Consider the following 16019-nt stretch of genomic DNA (forward strand, 5'->3'; position numbering starts at 1 on the left):
CCCCCTTCCCCCTCCCCCTCTCCCTCCTCCCCCTCCCCCCTCCCCTCCCGCCTCCCCTCTCCCCCTCCCCTCTCCCACTCCTCCCCTCTCCCATCCCTCCCCCCCTCTCCTCCCCCTCCCCCTCCCCCCTCTTCTCCCTCACGTTTATACACGGAATGCCGGGTACTTCCCCCCCCCCTCTTCTCCCCTCCCCCCCTCTCCTCCCCTCCCCCCCGTTCCCCTCCCCTCCTCTTCCCCCTCCCCTCCCCTCCCCCGCCCGGCAATGCCGGGTACTTCTGCTAGTATCTATATATATAAAACACAGTTTGTGTGTGTGTAATGTTACCGATAGACTCCGAAACGGAGAGGCTCACGTACTTGATATTTGGCACAGACATGGCCATTGAGCCTGGGAAGGACATGGCCGACCTAAAAATATTTGACGAGATCCATATTTTTTATTCATATTTACCTCAGCGCATTTCAGCGAGGAACATTATACACGGAATCTGACCTGGTGGCAGAGCAGCGCGCTTATTCGCTCAGAGCGATCACGTGATGTTCCAATTCCCGCCGCCAGACCATTGAACATAAAACACAGTTTGTGTGTGTGTAATGTTGTAATGTGTGTAATGTACGGGTCTCCCTTCCCCCGCCCGGCAACGCCGGTACTGGAGGGCGTCACAGGATCGGTGAGTCTCCAAAAATCCGCTTCGTGCTGTTGCGAAGATGCAGGACGATGTCGCGATTGTTGTGCTGCTCTCCGACCATGAGAACTGCAACGTCATTGTTGACTAGCCCTCCCCTTCCCTCCCCCTTCCCCCTCCCCCTCTCTTCCCCCTCCACCCTACCCCCTCCCCTTCTCCCCTCACCCTCCCCCCTCCCCCTCCCATCCCCCTCCCCCCCTCCCCCCCATCCCCCTCCCCCTCCCACCCTCTCCTCCCCTCCCCTCCCCCCTCTTCTCCCCCCCCTCCTCCCCTCCCCCCTCTTCTCCCCCCCCCCCTCTTCTCCCCTCCCCCCCGTTCCCCTCCCCTCCCCCGCCCGGCAATGCCGGGTACTTCTGCTAGTCTACTATAAATGGATGAGGTGTGTGTGTGTGTGTGTGTGTGTGTGTGTGTGTGTGTGTGTGTGTGTGTGTGTGTGTGTGTGTGTGTGTGTGTGGCATACTTTTTGTGTTGTGTCTATTAATTAATTACGAAGTCCATTAATTAATTACGTACTATTGAAATGTACTTTTTAACCCTTCAGACTGCTGAGACCCCTTCAACCTTTGAGGACCTTTTAAGACCCTCAATATCCTTAAGACCCAAAAGACCCCTAATTACCCTTAAGACCCAAAAGACCCAGTGGACCCAAGAAACCCTGATTATCCAAAAGACCCAAAGGACCTCAATAAAATACCCCGAGGACCCAAGAGACCCAAATGTCCCAAGGACCCAAAAGACCTAGATGATACAAAAGTTCCCCAGGACCCATAAAGATCCAGAAGACCCAAAAGTTCCCGGGGACCTAAAAGACCCAGAAGACCCAAAAGTCCCTGAGGACCCAAAAGTCCTTGAGGACCTAAAAAACCCAGAGGACCCAAAAGACCCTGAAGACCCAAAATACCCAGAGGACCCAAAAGACACCAGAGTCGAGCAGGAGGGTATGCTTCAATGCGGTGAATACCAAAAAAAAATTGCTACAATGGAACAACAGGCCCACTAGTTATATAAATAGACAGGATTATAAATAACCAATATTATTTTCCCAGACTGGGAAGATTTTTTTAAAAGTGCAAATGGTGATAAGATAAATGTGCATGTTCTTTGTTGTTTGATAGTTACAATTAGAATCAAATTAATAACAAGCTTCAACAAAGCCTACAAATTGCATGTCTTGGTGTATACAATATTTATCTTTTTATACTTACCATTTGCTCCGAATTTTCACAATTTTTAATTGCTCATTTCAATTAAATGTTCATCATTGTACTTGGAAAGCTGTTACGTTTCTCTAAAGGCCAAATCATCATCTTTATCCACGGTCAGCCCATTGCAGGATGCAAGCCTTTCCAAGATGAAGCCAATCTATTCTATTCTAATTCCTGTGAACTTTGTGATGTCATCTCATCCCTCCATCGGACTCTGTGTACCTGCCTTGGCTTCTTATCGCATTTCTTCATCTGCATCATGTTATTAATTTTGCCCAGGACCATGATCCAGCACCAAAGGTGAGAGTTGACGGGACAAAGTGCGTAAAGATTTTGCGCGTTTTGGTGCTATAGGTATATTGTCCTTGATTATATATTTGGATTTTACAAAAGCATCCCACTCTACTCTTATTCTTTGTTTTAGTTCAACAAGACAACCGTGATCCGTTTCCACAACCTGCTGCAGATAAATGAAAACTTTTTTCACGTATGTTTATATGCGCATACATGTTTATATGCGATTTACATGCGAAAATGTAAAAAAAAAAATTTTACATTATTAGATTGAGTCATTTATTATTACTCCAAATTACATTGCAATTTCTGATATGATAATAACATTGGCTGCAAACACTTGGTGGTTCAGCTTTGAAGAATGTGGTTGCACAGATGGGAGAAGTGAGAACGAAAGAGTTGTGGTTTGGTGTTTTGGGCTTTGAATCGTAAAAGGATAAAAAAAAGTTGATGCAAAAGCTGCAACAAATTCCAAGTCTGGTGTTTTTGGCACTCCCGAGAGGGGAGGTGCGGAGGTGCATTTTGAGGGGAATGTAAATTTCATGCTTATGCACGTCTCACTAAATTAATCTATCAGATTTAAGTTGTACATGCTAATCATGACAAAATACAACTGATATCAGGACAAACCAATGTCATGGAAACAAAATACATCTGTTTGCATTTATGGTGAAAATCTAACCTTGCAAAGAAGTGACATTTAACAACAAGGAATAAGAAGGAACTTTGGTGCAGGAGGAGGTCATTCGGCCCATCATGCCTGTGCTACACCAAGACCAGAAACCATCACCCATCCACACACAAGCTACCTACAAGTCCTGTCAATCAATACCCTGCACCGTTCTATCGCCAATGCTTCTAGGTACCCATCTAATTCCAATTTAAACCTATCTACCCTTTCTGCTGCCACTACCTTTCTAGGAAGACCATGACATGCACTAAGGGTTATATTGGCAAAGGGGTTATAAAATATACCTGAGTTTTTAGGGTAGGGTTAGGGTTAGACCCAAAAGGGAGGTTAGACCTAACCCTAACCCTAACCCTAACTCTAACCCTAACCCTAACCCTAAATCTAACCCTAACCCTAACCCTAACCCTAACTCTAACCCTAACCCTAACCCTAACTCTAACCCTAACCCTAACCCTAACCCTAACCCTAACCCTAACCCTAAGCCTAACAACGAAATTGGAACTTCAAGAGTGCTATTTTTTTTAAAAATCAAAAGTGAATTATAATCGTAGAAGGTTCCTAATAAGGTAAGTTGGGCTAACCCTGAACTGTGACCATTCAGGGAAGCTGGAACTTCCATGCCCACAAGACATGGCAGATGTTTTAGTGTGATTTATGAATATATAAGAGCTGCCTTAATAGCTAGGCCTGGTGATGGATGCACAAGGAAGAGGATGCTCGACCTTATTATGCAACCTTCACAACAGGCCTAGCTAATCTGCAAATTGTGAGGCATATTGGTAGGAAGCTATCTAATGTAACTGATAGCAGCTGCTGTTTCCTTTGCATTGCTAAATATAAGGCCTCATTTGATGACTGATCACTTTAGGAAACTTATGATTGAATGCCACTTTCATAATATAGCTCTGGTGCTCTAGACGGATTCAAATTCTTATTGCCAAGAAGGCTGTTTCTAAATATCATTGCGTTTCCATTAACAACAGTCACATCACATAAACTACTTGAGCTTCCACCGAGAGGACTAGCCAGGTTCTTAAAACCAGATTCAGAATGACCGAATAACACAGGAACGATCTATTTCATCAAAAATGAGCACTATTTAGTTCACATGTCATCCTGCTCACACTCACAGCTTGCCGGTGAATGATCTACCTGTTTGTGGAAATCTTCGTAAATCATGATCGGGCCAAAGAAGAAGAAGGGCACGTAAAAGTTGTACTTGAGCAAGTCCAAGAAGCTGTAGTTTGTATCAACAAGGTCACAGTTGTCGAGCATGAAGCTCATGCAACGGATTACGGTGAAGGCTAAACCACCAGCATACAGCACATCCTGCAGTTGGTGGTTCCCCAACGCAAAGTCCATCTGTGCAAGGAGAATAAAAAGTTCAGTTGTCAGAAGTGACCTGGTCTGAATCTAAACCAAACTTCTGCAGTATCATCCTGATTAGGCCATCCCCTACACAGCTGGAGAAGGGATTTTGTAATCACTTGTGTGTGTGTGTGTGTGTGTGTGTGTGTGTGTGTGTGTGTGTGTGTGTGTGTGTGTGTGTGTGTGTGTGTGTCCGTGTGTGTGTCTAGGCCGTAACGTTTATCATTCGAGCTATTGTCATCAAATTTTCACCAAAACATTATTATAATAATACGGAGAAGGCAAATTACATTTTTTGGCAAAAGGTTAAAAGGTCAAAGGTCAGTGTTACATAAAATCATCCACTTTCATCCAACTGACCTGAAATTTCAATTTACCATTTGAGTTTTGTCATCAAATTTTTAACAAAGCTTTATTATGAGAACCAGCATGACTCGGCTAGCTCCGCGTGCCTCACCACACGTCATTTCAGAGGGATAGGCATATTTGACCATTTCGGTGTCTTATGGGTCTTCAGGGTCTTTTGGGTCTTCAGGGTCTTTGAGGTATTTTGGGTCTTCGGTGTCTTCAGGGGCTTTTGGGTATTAAGTGTCTTTTGGTTCCTCTGGGTCTTTAAGGGTCTTTTGGGTCTTCATGGTCTTTGGGATCCTCTGGGCCTTTAAGGGTATTTTGGGTCTTTGGGGGGTGTTTGGGGTCTTCATGGTCTCTTGGGTCTTCAGGGTCTTTATGGTGTTTTGGGTCTTCGGGGTCTTAAAGGGTCTTTGTGGTCTTCAGGGTGTTTTGGGTCTTCAGGGTCTTTGGGGACTTTTGGGTCTTTGGGGTGTTTTGGGTTTTCAGGGTCTTTTGGGTCTTCGGGGTGTTTTGGGTCTTTGGGGTGTTTTGGGTCTTTGTGGTCTTTGGGGTCTTTTTGGTCTTTAAGGGTATTTTGGGTCTTCAGGGGTCTTGGTGGTCTTAAGGGTTATGGGGGACTTAAAGGGTCGTTAAATGTCTGAGAGGTTTCAGCAGTCTAAACGTAATTAAGAGTTCACAGATTGTGTTTTAATTATATTTGAAAAAGAAGAAAACGTTTTCGTCGCATATAAACATACATAGAAACCGACATAACCATATACGTTTGCTCTATTTAATAAGACTAGCGTGACTCGGCGCGCTCCGCGCGCCTCACCACACGTCTTTCAGAGGGGTAGGCATCTTTGACCATTTCGGTGTCTTTTGGGTTTCATGGTGTTTTGGGTCTTCATGGCCATTTAGGTCTTCAGGGTCTTTTGGATCATCTGGGCCTTTAAGGGTATTTTGGGTCTTTGAGGTGTTTTGGGTCTTCGGGGTGTTTTGGGTCTTCGGGTATTTTGGGTCTTCGGGGTGTTTTGGGTCTTCGGGGTGTTTTTGGTCTTCTGGGTTGTTTTGGGTCTTCGGGGTGTTTTGGGTCTATGGGGTGTTTTGGGTCTTCAGGTATTCAGGGTCTTTGGGTATTCAGGGTCTTCGGGGTGTTTTTGGATCTTCGGGGTGTTTTGGGTCCTTCGGGGTGTTTTGGGTCTTCGGGGTGTTTTTGGGTCTTCGGGGTGTTTTGGGTCTTCGGGGTGTTTTGGGTCTTCGGGTGTTTTGGGTCTTCTGGGTGTTTTGGGTCTTCGGGGTGTTTTGGGTCTTTGGGTGTTTTGGGTCTTCAGGTATTCAGGGTCTTTGGGTATTCAGGGTCTTCGGGGGTGTTTTGGGTCTTCGGGTGTTTTGGGTCTCTTCAGGGTGTTTTGGGTCTTCAGGGTGTTTTGGGTCTTCATGGTGTTTTGGGTCTTCAGGGTGTTATGGGTCTTCGGGGTGTTTTGGGTCTTCGGGGTGTTTTGGGTCTTTGCGGTGTTTTGGGTCTTCGGGGTGTTTTGGGTGTTCGGGTGTTTTGGTCTTCGGGTGTTTTGAGTGTTCGGGGTGTTTTGGGTCTTTGGGGTGTGTTGGGTCCTTCGGTGTGTTTTGGTCTTCAGTGTGTTTTGGGTCTTCGGGGTGTTTTGGGTCTTCAGGTATTCAGGGTCTTTGGGTATTCAGGGTCTTCGGGGTGTTTTGGGTCTTCGGTGTGTTTTGGGTCTTCGGGTGTTTTGTGTCTTTGGGGGTGTTTTGTGTCTTTGGGGGTGTTTTGGGTCTTCAGGGTGTTTTGGGTCTTGTCCAAGTTTCCAAGTTTCCAAGTTTTGTTGAAAAGTTTCTGTTCCAAGAGTTTCCAAGAGTTTCCAAGTCCAAGTGTCCAAGTTTTGGGTCTTCGGGGTGTTTTGGGTGTTCGGGGTGTTTTGGGTCTTTGGGGTGTTTTGGTTCTTCGGGATGTTTTGGGTGTTTGGGGTCTTTTGGGTTTTTGGGGTCTTCGGGGGTCTTCAGGGTATGTTGGGTCTTTGGGGGTCTTCAGGATATTTTGGGTCTTCAGGGTCTTGGTGGTCTGAAGGGTCTTGGGGGAATTAAAGGGTCGTCAAAGGTCTGAGGGGGTCTCAGCAGTCTTAACGCAATTAAGAGGGTTAATTAAGAGGGTGGTATTTTATTTGAAGAAGAAGGAGAAGACATTTTCGTCGCATATAAACATACATACATACATACATACATACATACATACATACATAGCGAACCATATACGTTTGCTCTATTATAATAAGATATGGCGAAGGCAAATTAATAATTTTGTCAAAAGGTCAAAAGTTTAAAGATCAGCATAAATGTACATCACATATGTACATCACATAAAATTGTCAATTTTCATCTGTTTGACCTGAAATTTAAATAATTTGCATATCAGGTCAATGAATTGATTCGCTGATCAAAAGATAGGTCAGTGTATTTTTTTTAGGTCAAAAGGGCAAAGTTGCATAAATCGTCAATTTTCGTCAATTGACCTGAAATTTTAAGAATTTGCAGGTCACAGAATTGGTCCGCCAATCGAAAGGTGGAAACTGATTATTTTTTTTTACATCTAAAGCTCAAAGATCAAGGCGGCACAAAATCATCAACTTTCATTTTGTGTTTTTTGTGAAACCGTTTTAGTTATTTTGAGCATACGGAGGCAGAAGAAGACGTCTGAATATAAACGGATGCGGACAGACTTTGCATTTTCAGATGCTTTGTAGTTCGTGTTTTATTTCAAGTCGTGAATTTTAATCTCCCTTACCCATTTACATATGTATATACACACAAGAAAAAAACCCAATTTCTAACCACATTTCAGATCACAATCACCTGCCAGGAACTGAAGGGTACAAGCTTGAGGGAAGCAAGTGAACCAAGGCCGGCGATGAAGCAAGCCAGCGGCACTTAATGAGCGCCACTGTGGACAGCACGAAACAGTGACCGACGAGAAGCAGCAGAAATTGGTATCCCATGAGGGCCAGCACAGTGAGCAATCCATAAGTCATGTATATGATTGCACGGTACTGTGCAGGGACAAAGAGAGGGAGACATAGAGACTGGTGATGCAGCTTCAAGGACTTGGAATCTCAAATGCACTACATGTTTGCATTGCAGCTGTTAACTTTTTAACACTGAATCTTACTATAATTCACCAAATGTCTGTCTGTCTCTGTCTGTTCCCAGGTGCCGCAAAAACGGCTGAACCGATCGCAACGAAATTTTGGGTGGGTAATCCTGGGACCCCCTGGAGTAAATAGGCTATATGTTTTTCCAATTTTCCAAATTTCCAATTTTCCAAACACGATGGAATAATATTTACCGATATGAACAGTGATGTGGCTTTTATTGAAATTCTACAAATACTGTTTAGATTTTGATGATTTGCATGTGATATGATTTAACGGATGTTTATATAAATCGTTTTTAAAATAAAAAAGCCTTCAATTTCTGATATTTTGCCTTTTCATTTGGGCCTCCCAATTGAAGCCCCGCCCATAGGTACCGTTGCTAGTAGAAGGAAATGTATTGTTAAGAAAATGGTTGTGTATTTATGTGTATATATATATATATATATATATATATATATATATATATATATGTATGTATGTATGTATATATATATACTGACTGGCATTTAATATGGAATATTTTTTTTTCTTGACTTGGGTTTACTTTCTTAACTCAGTATATCAATCTAGTGAGTTTTCTTTTACACTTTGGTGATTTATTTGTTAAAAGAACCATGTCACTGATTGTCTGTCACAGCAAGAAGTCAACAACAGGATTATATCACAGGTGGCATGGCAAAATGTACGGACAGGTGCATTTGATGATTGGCTTCACAGTCGGGTATACAAGGGTTGTTGTGTTCTGTATTAGTGGAAAACAACTGCTGCACATCTCCAAAAGTTATTGCCGCTTCCTCTGGAGATGGTCCGTCAACTCGAAAATGCTGTTTGTCATGGAGTGGTGGCTTTATGAAATTAGGGCATGAACAGCGTGCTATTGCTCGGCAGTATGGCATCACTCAAGGTCAGGTGTCAAAGATCCTGAAACGAAATGCTCAGAGGGGTGTCCCTACTCCAATACCAAGGCCAGGACGTCCCCCGCAGAACACAAGGAGGGATGATGGCCAGCTGCACCGGTTAGTCCGCAATGGCCGTACCAAGTCAGCTAATTGGCTTAGGGTTGAGTGGCAGCAACTGACAAATGTGCCTGTATCCAGAAGGCTAGTCAACCAACGACTGGTTCAAGCAGGCTATCGTGCCAGGCGTCCCCTGAGAAAGCCACGCCTGACCAGACAACACCGCCAGCGCCGATTGCAGTGGGCCAGAGAGCACCGTCAAAGGCAGCCAGGACACTGGAATCACGTGATCTTCAGTGACGAGTCTAGATTTCTGGTCTATCGTCAAGATGGTCACGTCGAGTGTGCAGACAAGTGCATGAAGCCTACAACAAAGATTGTATAGTTCCAAGAGTCCAAGCTGGAGGTGGTGGGGTGACCGTTTGGGCTGCTTTTCATGGAGGGGCAAAACTGACATGGTTGTTCTGAATGGAAACCTGAACCAGTTCAAGCACAGGGCCATTCTGGAAGAAACATTGCTTCCATTTGCTCGTGCAGCCTTTCGAGGAAACTTTGTCTTCCAAGATGACAATGCACGGCCTCATGGTGCTCGCATGATCCAACACTTTCTTGCTGACCATGGCGTAGAGCATATGGAGTGGCCTGCCATGTCCCCGGATATGAATCCGATAGAGAACTTGTGGGCAGAATTAACGTGTCAAATCGACCACTTGGACCAGCATCCGACCTCTGTGCGTGAATTGCAGCAGGCTATTGTCACTGCATGGCAAGCGATTCCTGTCCAAACCTTGGCAAATCTCGTGAACAGCATGCCTCAACGTGTACGTGCTCTCCTGAATGCTCGTGGGGGTTACACGAAGTACTGAACTGTAATTTTACTGTCCGTAATCCCAGTCGTAATTTAACTTTTGTTTTTGTTATAAAAAATTTTTTGGCTAATGTGCAAAATAAAGAGATACTTCTGGAAAACGTACAGAAGTTTAACACAGTACTGTCCATGAATTGAGTTCAATATCAGTTTACATCACTTTCAAGGATCAATTTATTTGTTTCGAACTGTCAAATGTGGTTTTTGTTTCTTTTAAAGGTCACATTAACAAAATCTAGAATAATTTCAACATAATTCCAATGAACTTTTGGTTCTAAGACATCTTGAAAAGTAAGTTCACCCCACAAAAAAAATATTCCATATTAAATGCCAAGTCTGTATATATATATATATATATATATATATATATATATATATATATATATATATATATATATATATATATATATATATATATATATATATATATATATATATATACGTATATATATATATATATATATATATATATATATATATATATATATATATATATATATATATATACATATATATACATATATATATATATACATATATATATATATATATATATATATATATATATATATATAACAGAGCTGGCTGTCAATTCGTACGTTCCCTGTTACGCTGATTGGTTGGCGTGACCTACGTGCGATGTGATTGGCTCCTGGCAAAACTGAATAATGTATCGTATAGCCTTTAGTCAGGTTCACTATGTCAATAAATTATATTTCGTTCAAAATCATGGTAGTTTAGCAAACCTATACATTTTTGGAAAGGTTATAGTGAAGGAGCTGCGCTCCAACGCGAGTCGAAAGAATTGACACGACCAAAGACGGAATTCGTCCGAGTTGCTTTATTGAAACAAAACAGCTCAGGTATTCTCACCAGCCCGTTTATCGGGCAGCAATATATATACACATTTATGCCGGGGCGTTTGCCCGGGAAAACCGAGACCGGGCATGCCCGGGTGTCAAGGGCGAGTCCTGGAAAGGCGAGTCTGGACATGCCCGGGCGTCCTGGACGCGGCCTGGCAAGTCGAGGCTGGGCGTGCCCGAGCGCTCTGGGCGAGCCCTGGAAAGGCGAGAGCAGGCATGCCCGGACGCTCTGGGCGAGCCCTGGAAAGGCGAGTCTGGACATGCCCGGGCGTCCTGGACGCGGCCTGGCAAGTCGAGGCTGGGCGTGCCCGGGCACTCTGGGCGAGCCCTGTAAAGGCGAGAGCGGGCATGTCCGGGAAAGAGGAGACCGGGCGCGCCCGGGGGGTTCGGGCGTGCCCGGGAACAGCGAGTCCGGGCATGCCCAGGAGAGGCGCGTCTGGGCCCGTCCGGACGAGCCCGGCATGGCGATCGCGCCCTGGCCGCGTCCTGGCAGGTGCAAGGCGATTGTGTACATTCAGCGGGAACCGCTACACACGCTGCTCCAGAATCGACCTGCACCGGCAGGGTCAATTTAAGGGGGGTCCGGATGACCAGGCCGAAGCGACCCCTGGAGGGTCGTGGGAGGGGGTCCGATCCGGTGGTGGGTGGTCGAGCAGGGGGAACTGTGGACAGGGGGCGGCCACGCCGCAGAGGAAGGGCCAACCGTGGTGGTCGGTCGACGTCCACGTGCGCCGGTTTGACGCGGTCCACAGAGATCCGGTCCGACCGGCCGCCGACGTCGACGACGAAGGACTTGTCGCCCTGTCGCAGGACCAGGAAGGGCCCGTCGTACGGTGGCCGGAGTGGCCCCCGGTGCGCGTCATGATGCACAAAGATGTACTCCGCTGTGCGAAGCGCCGGGGGGACGTAGGACTGGGGGCCACCGTGGCGGGACGTTGGCACGGGGCAAATCGTCGGGCGGCCTCCTGGAGGTTCGAGCGCTGGTGTGCGGCGGACCAGGGACTGGTAGCGTCGGGTACGAACTCGCCCGGGACGCGGAGCGGCTGCCCGTAGACGAGCTCGGCGGCGGACGCCCGGAGGTCCTCCTTGGGGGCCGTGCGGAGGCCCAAAAGGACCCACGGCAGCCGGTCGGTCCAACCGTCGTCCTGAAGGCCGGCCATGAGTGCGGCCTTCATGGAGCGGTGAAATCGCTCGCACAACCCGTTGGCTTGGGGGTGGTAGGCCGTGGTGCAGTGCAGCGTGACCCCCAACGAGCGGGCGACCCCACCCCAAAGTTCGGAAGTGAACTGTGGGCCGCGGTCGGACGAGATGTCCGCCGGTGCGCCGAAGCGCGCAACCCAGGTGGCGATGAACGCCTGCGCCACGTCGGCGGTGGTGGTGGAGGTGAGGGGCACGGCTTTCGGCCACCTGGTGGTCCTGTCCACCATGGTGAGCAGGTGGGTGAACCCCCGCGATGGGGGCAGGGGACCCACCAGGTCCACGTGGACGTGGTCGAAACGCCGTGCAGGCACGGTGAAAGGTGCTAGCGGGGCCTGGGTGTGGCGGTGGACGTTGGCCCGCTGGCAGGCCGTGCAGGCGTTGGCCCAGTCGCGGACATTCTGTTGAAGGCCGTGCCAGACGAAACGCGCTGACACCAGCTTCTGAGAAGCTTTCCGGCCCGGGTGAGAAAGGCCGTGGATGGAGGCGAAGATGCGGCGCTGCCAGGAAACGGGCACGATGGGGCGAGGCTGGCCCTGGGAGACGTCGCAGAGCAGGACGGTGCCCGCGAAGGGGATGTCGGCCAGGCGGAGGCCCGTGTCCGCCGCCCGGAGGGCCTGCACCGAGGTGTCGGTGGTCTGGTCGGCCGCCATGAGCGCGAAGTCCACGCCGAGGTGGACTGCGTTCGCGCTGGCCTGAGAAAGACAGTCGGCCACGGCGTTGTCTTTGCCGGCGACGTGCCGGATGTCCGTGGTGAATTCCGACACGGCGGAGAGGTGGCGCTGCTGGCGGGCCGACCACGGCTCCGTGACTTTGGCCATTGCGTAGACCAACGGCTTGTGGTCGACGAAAGCCGTGAACGGGCGGCCCTCCAGGAGGTGTCGGAAATGGCGAACGGCCAGGAATAGACCGAGCAGCTCGCGGTCAAACGTGCTGTATTTTAACTCGTTCGGCCGGAGTTGCCGGCTGAAAAAAGCGAGTGGCTGCCAAACCCCATCCACCCATTGTTCATGGACGGCGCCCACCGCGTAGTTGGAGGCGTCCGTAGTGAGGGCGATGGGCGCATTGAGCACCGGGTGAGCCAGCAGCGTTGCGTCGGCGAGGGCCCGTTTTGCGCTCGCGAAGGCCGCATCCATGGCCGCGGACCAAACGATGTCATGCTTGGCCGGCTTGCCCCGGAGGGCCTCGTAAAGGGGCCGCATGAGCTGAGCAGCGCGGGGCACGAATCGGTGATAAAAATTCACCATGCTGAGGAACTCTTGTAGGGCCTTGATGGAACGGGGACGCGGGAACGTGGTGATGGCCTCGACCTTGGTCGGCAGCGGCACGGCCCCGGTCTTGGTGATGCGGTGGCCCAAAAAGTCAACGGTCGTCGTGCCGAAGTGGCATTTGGCCGGGTTTACAATTAAGCCATGCTCGCTGAGGCGACCGAACAGTGTTCGGAGGTGGAGGAGATGCTCGGCACGGGACGTGCTGGCCACGAGGATGTCGTCCAGATAGACGAAAATAAATGGCAGGTTGCGCAGCACGCCGTCCATTAAGCGCTGGAACGCCTGGGCCGCGTTCTTGAGGCCAAATGGCATCCTCAAAAATTCGAACAGGCCGAACGGCGTAATGACGGCCGTCTTCGGGACGTCGGCCGCCCGGACAGGTACCTGGTGGTATCCCCGTATCAGGTCAATTTTGGAAAATATGACCCGTCCCGCCAAACGGGCGGAAAAGTCCTGGATGTGCGGGATCGGGTACCTGTCGGGGGTGGTAGCGTCGTTGAGGCGGCGGTAGTCGCCACACGGGCGCCAGCCGCCCCCCGGCTTTGGCACGATGTGCAGTGGTGAGGCCCACGCGCTATTGGAGCGCCGCACGATGCCGAGGTGCTCCAACGCGTCGAACTCGGCCTTTGCCACGGCGAGCTTGGCCGGGTCGAGGCGGCGGGCCCTGGCATAGACCGGCGGGCCCGTAGTGGGTATGTGGTGCTCGATCCCATGGCGCACTGCGACGGCCGAAAACGTCGGCCACGTGAGGGCCGGGAATTCCACGAGCAGGCGAGCGAACTCGTTCGCCGTCGGGATGGCGCACGCCAGTTCGGTCGGCGCGGAGCTGCTCATCGTGCACGCCAGGGAGCTGAAGGTCTCGGCGTTGACAAGGCGACGTCGTTTGACGTCGACCAGCAGCCCGTGCGCGCAGAGGAAGTCGGCACCCAGCAAAGCCATGGGGACGCAGGCGGTCACAAAGGTCCACTGAAAGCGCTGGCTGCCGAAGCAGAGGGTGACGTCGCGCGGGCTGAAAGTGCGTATGGCCGAGCCATTATCAGCGACCAAAGAGGGGCCGCAAACGGCGTCCCGCCTGTCCTGCTCGGAGGCGGGTATGACGCTCAGTTGGGCGCCGGTGTCACAAAGGAAACGCCGCCCGGACGCTTTGTCCCGAATGAAAAGCAAGTTGCCCGAGTGGCCGGCGCTCATGGCTGGGAATGAACGCCGGCCCGGCCGTTTCCCGACTTGCCGAAAGTGCACAGGGGTCGGCACGTCCGAGCCTTGTGTCCGAACCTGGCGTGGTAATAACACCACGCCTGGTCAGGTGGAGGCCCCGGCCGTCGTGTCGGAAGCGGTCGGCGCGGCGTGGTGGCCGCCAGTTGCACCGGCAGTTCGGCCTCCAACCGCGCAGGGTGTTCGGGCGTCGTGGGCGTCGCCTCGGACGGCGGCAGGCTCCAGGTAGCCGCGCCGATGTGTTGGCCCGCCGAGGAGATCTTATCGGCTTCCCTGGCGAGGGGCGGGGATCGGTGATCGACGTGCCAGCCAGGGCGAGGCGTACCAGGTGAGGCAGCTGGCGAAGGAACAGCTCGCAGAACAGAAAATCCGTGGGGAGAGAGGGAAAATCCGAGTGCTCACCGAGCAACGAGAGCATATAGTCCATGCGCTCGGACGGGCGCGTGTCGCCGAGCTCGGGCAGGTCGAGCAGGCGCCGTGCGCGTGCCGCCGGTTAGAGGGCGAAAGCGTCGAGGAGGAGCATCTTCAGCGCGTCATACTTGTCAGCAGCCGGCGGGTGCTCGAGGAGGCTCTGGGCGCGGGCCGCGGTGGCGGAACCGAGCGCTGCCACGACGTGGTGGAAGCGGGTGTCATCCGCGGTGATGCCTCGCAGGGCGAACTGGGAGTCCGCCTGGGCGAACCAAACAGCCGCGTGAGCCTCCCAGAAGGTAGGCAGATTAAGAGTCACCGCCGTGTCCATGTCGGTAGGTCACCAGTGAAGGAGCTGCGCTCCAACGCGAGTCGAAAGAATTGACGCGACCAAAGACGGAATTCGTCCGAGTTGCTTTATTGAAACAAAACAGCTCAGGTATTCTCACCAGCCCGTTTATCGGGCAGCAATATATATACACATTTATGCCGGGGCGTTTGCCCGGGAAAACCGAGACCGGGCATGCCCGGGTGTCAAGGGCAAGTCCTGGAAAGGCGAGTCTGGACATGCCCGGGCGTCCTGGACGCGGCCTGGCAAGTCGAGGCTGGGCGTGCCCGAGCGCTCTGGGCGAGCCCTGGAAAGGCGAGAGCGGGCATGCCCGGACGCTCTGGGCGAGCCCTGGAAAGGTGAGTCTGGACATGCCCGGGCGTCCTGGACGCGGCCTGGCAAGTCGAGACTGGGCGTGCCCGGGCGCTCTGGGCGAGCCCTGTAAAGGTGAGAGCGGGCATAACCGGGAAAGACGAGACCGGGCGTGCCTGGGGGGTTCGGGCGTGCCCGGGAACAGCGAGTCCGGGCATGCCCAGGAGAGGCGCGTCTTGGCCCGTCCGGACGAGCCCGGCATGGCGATCGCGCCCTGGCCGCGTCCTGGCAGGTGCAAGGCGATTGTGTACATTCAGCGGGAACCGCTACAATAGCATAAGGAAACTAAAAATCAATGTTTACATTTGGAGAGATACCTGTATGGCGGCCATTTTGGATTTTCAAAATGGCCACTGTAAAATACATATTTTGTTCTATTTCTGCCTCTAATTACCCTAAAAACTTTTAAAAATATACTAAACCTATATTTTCAGGGACAAGGAATCCAATGAAAGTATCAAATTAGTGCTATGGGGAATGGTAAGACACGAATCAAAGGTTTTGAATTGCAAAATACTGTCTTTATATTCGCGATAAGTTGCATAATCAAATACATGTTATCATTTTGTACAGGCAGTTAATAACATCAAAATGTGTCACAATAATTCATATCACCAAACATACACAGGCAGTCAGCAAAATCATATATACACATGCGGTCAGTATAACTTCACATCTACACAGGCAGTCAATGACAAAATATACACGGGCAGTCAATGGCATCAAACATACACGATTACAGAATATGCCATTTAGAGTTCGCCATCACTGTCCTGTGTGTCGTATCCGGCAATATAGTCCGCATC

General features: G+C 50.3%; 1 protein-coding gene across 1 annotated transcript in view; it reads right to left on the bottom strand.

Moving 5' to 3' along the window:
* Nucleotides 1-16019, bottom strand: part of LOC137431787 (protein-cysteine N-palmitoyltransferase HHAT-like protein) — a 264417-nt gene that overhangs the window by 111359 nt on the left and 137039 nt on the right. The window contains 3 exon segments of the mRNA XM_078782469.1: nt 4029-4238; nt 7440-7501; nt 7504-7633. Coding sequence (XP_078638595.1) covers nt 4029-4238; nt 7440-7501; nt 7504-7633 — 402 coding nt within the window.

The sequence above is a fragment of the Myxine glutinosa genome, chromosome 7 (assembly GCF_964187855.1).
Source record: "Myxine glutinosa chromosome 7, kmMyxGlut1.1, whole genome shotgun sequence".
Lineage (NCBI taxonomy): Eukaryota > Metazoa > Chordata > Myxini > Myxiniformes > Myxinidae > Myxine > Myxine glutinosa.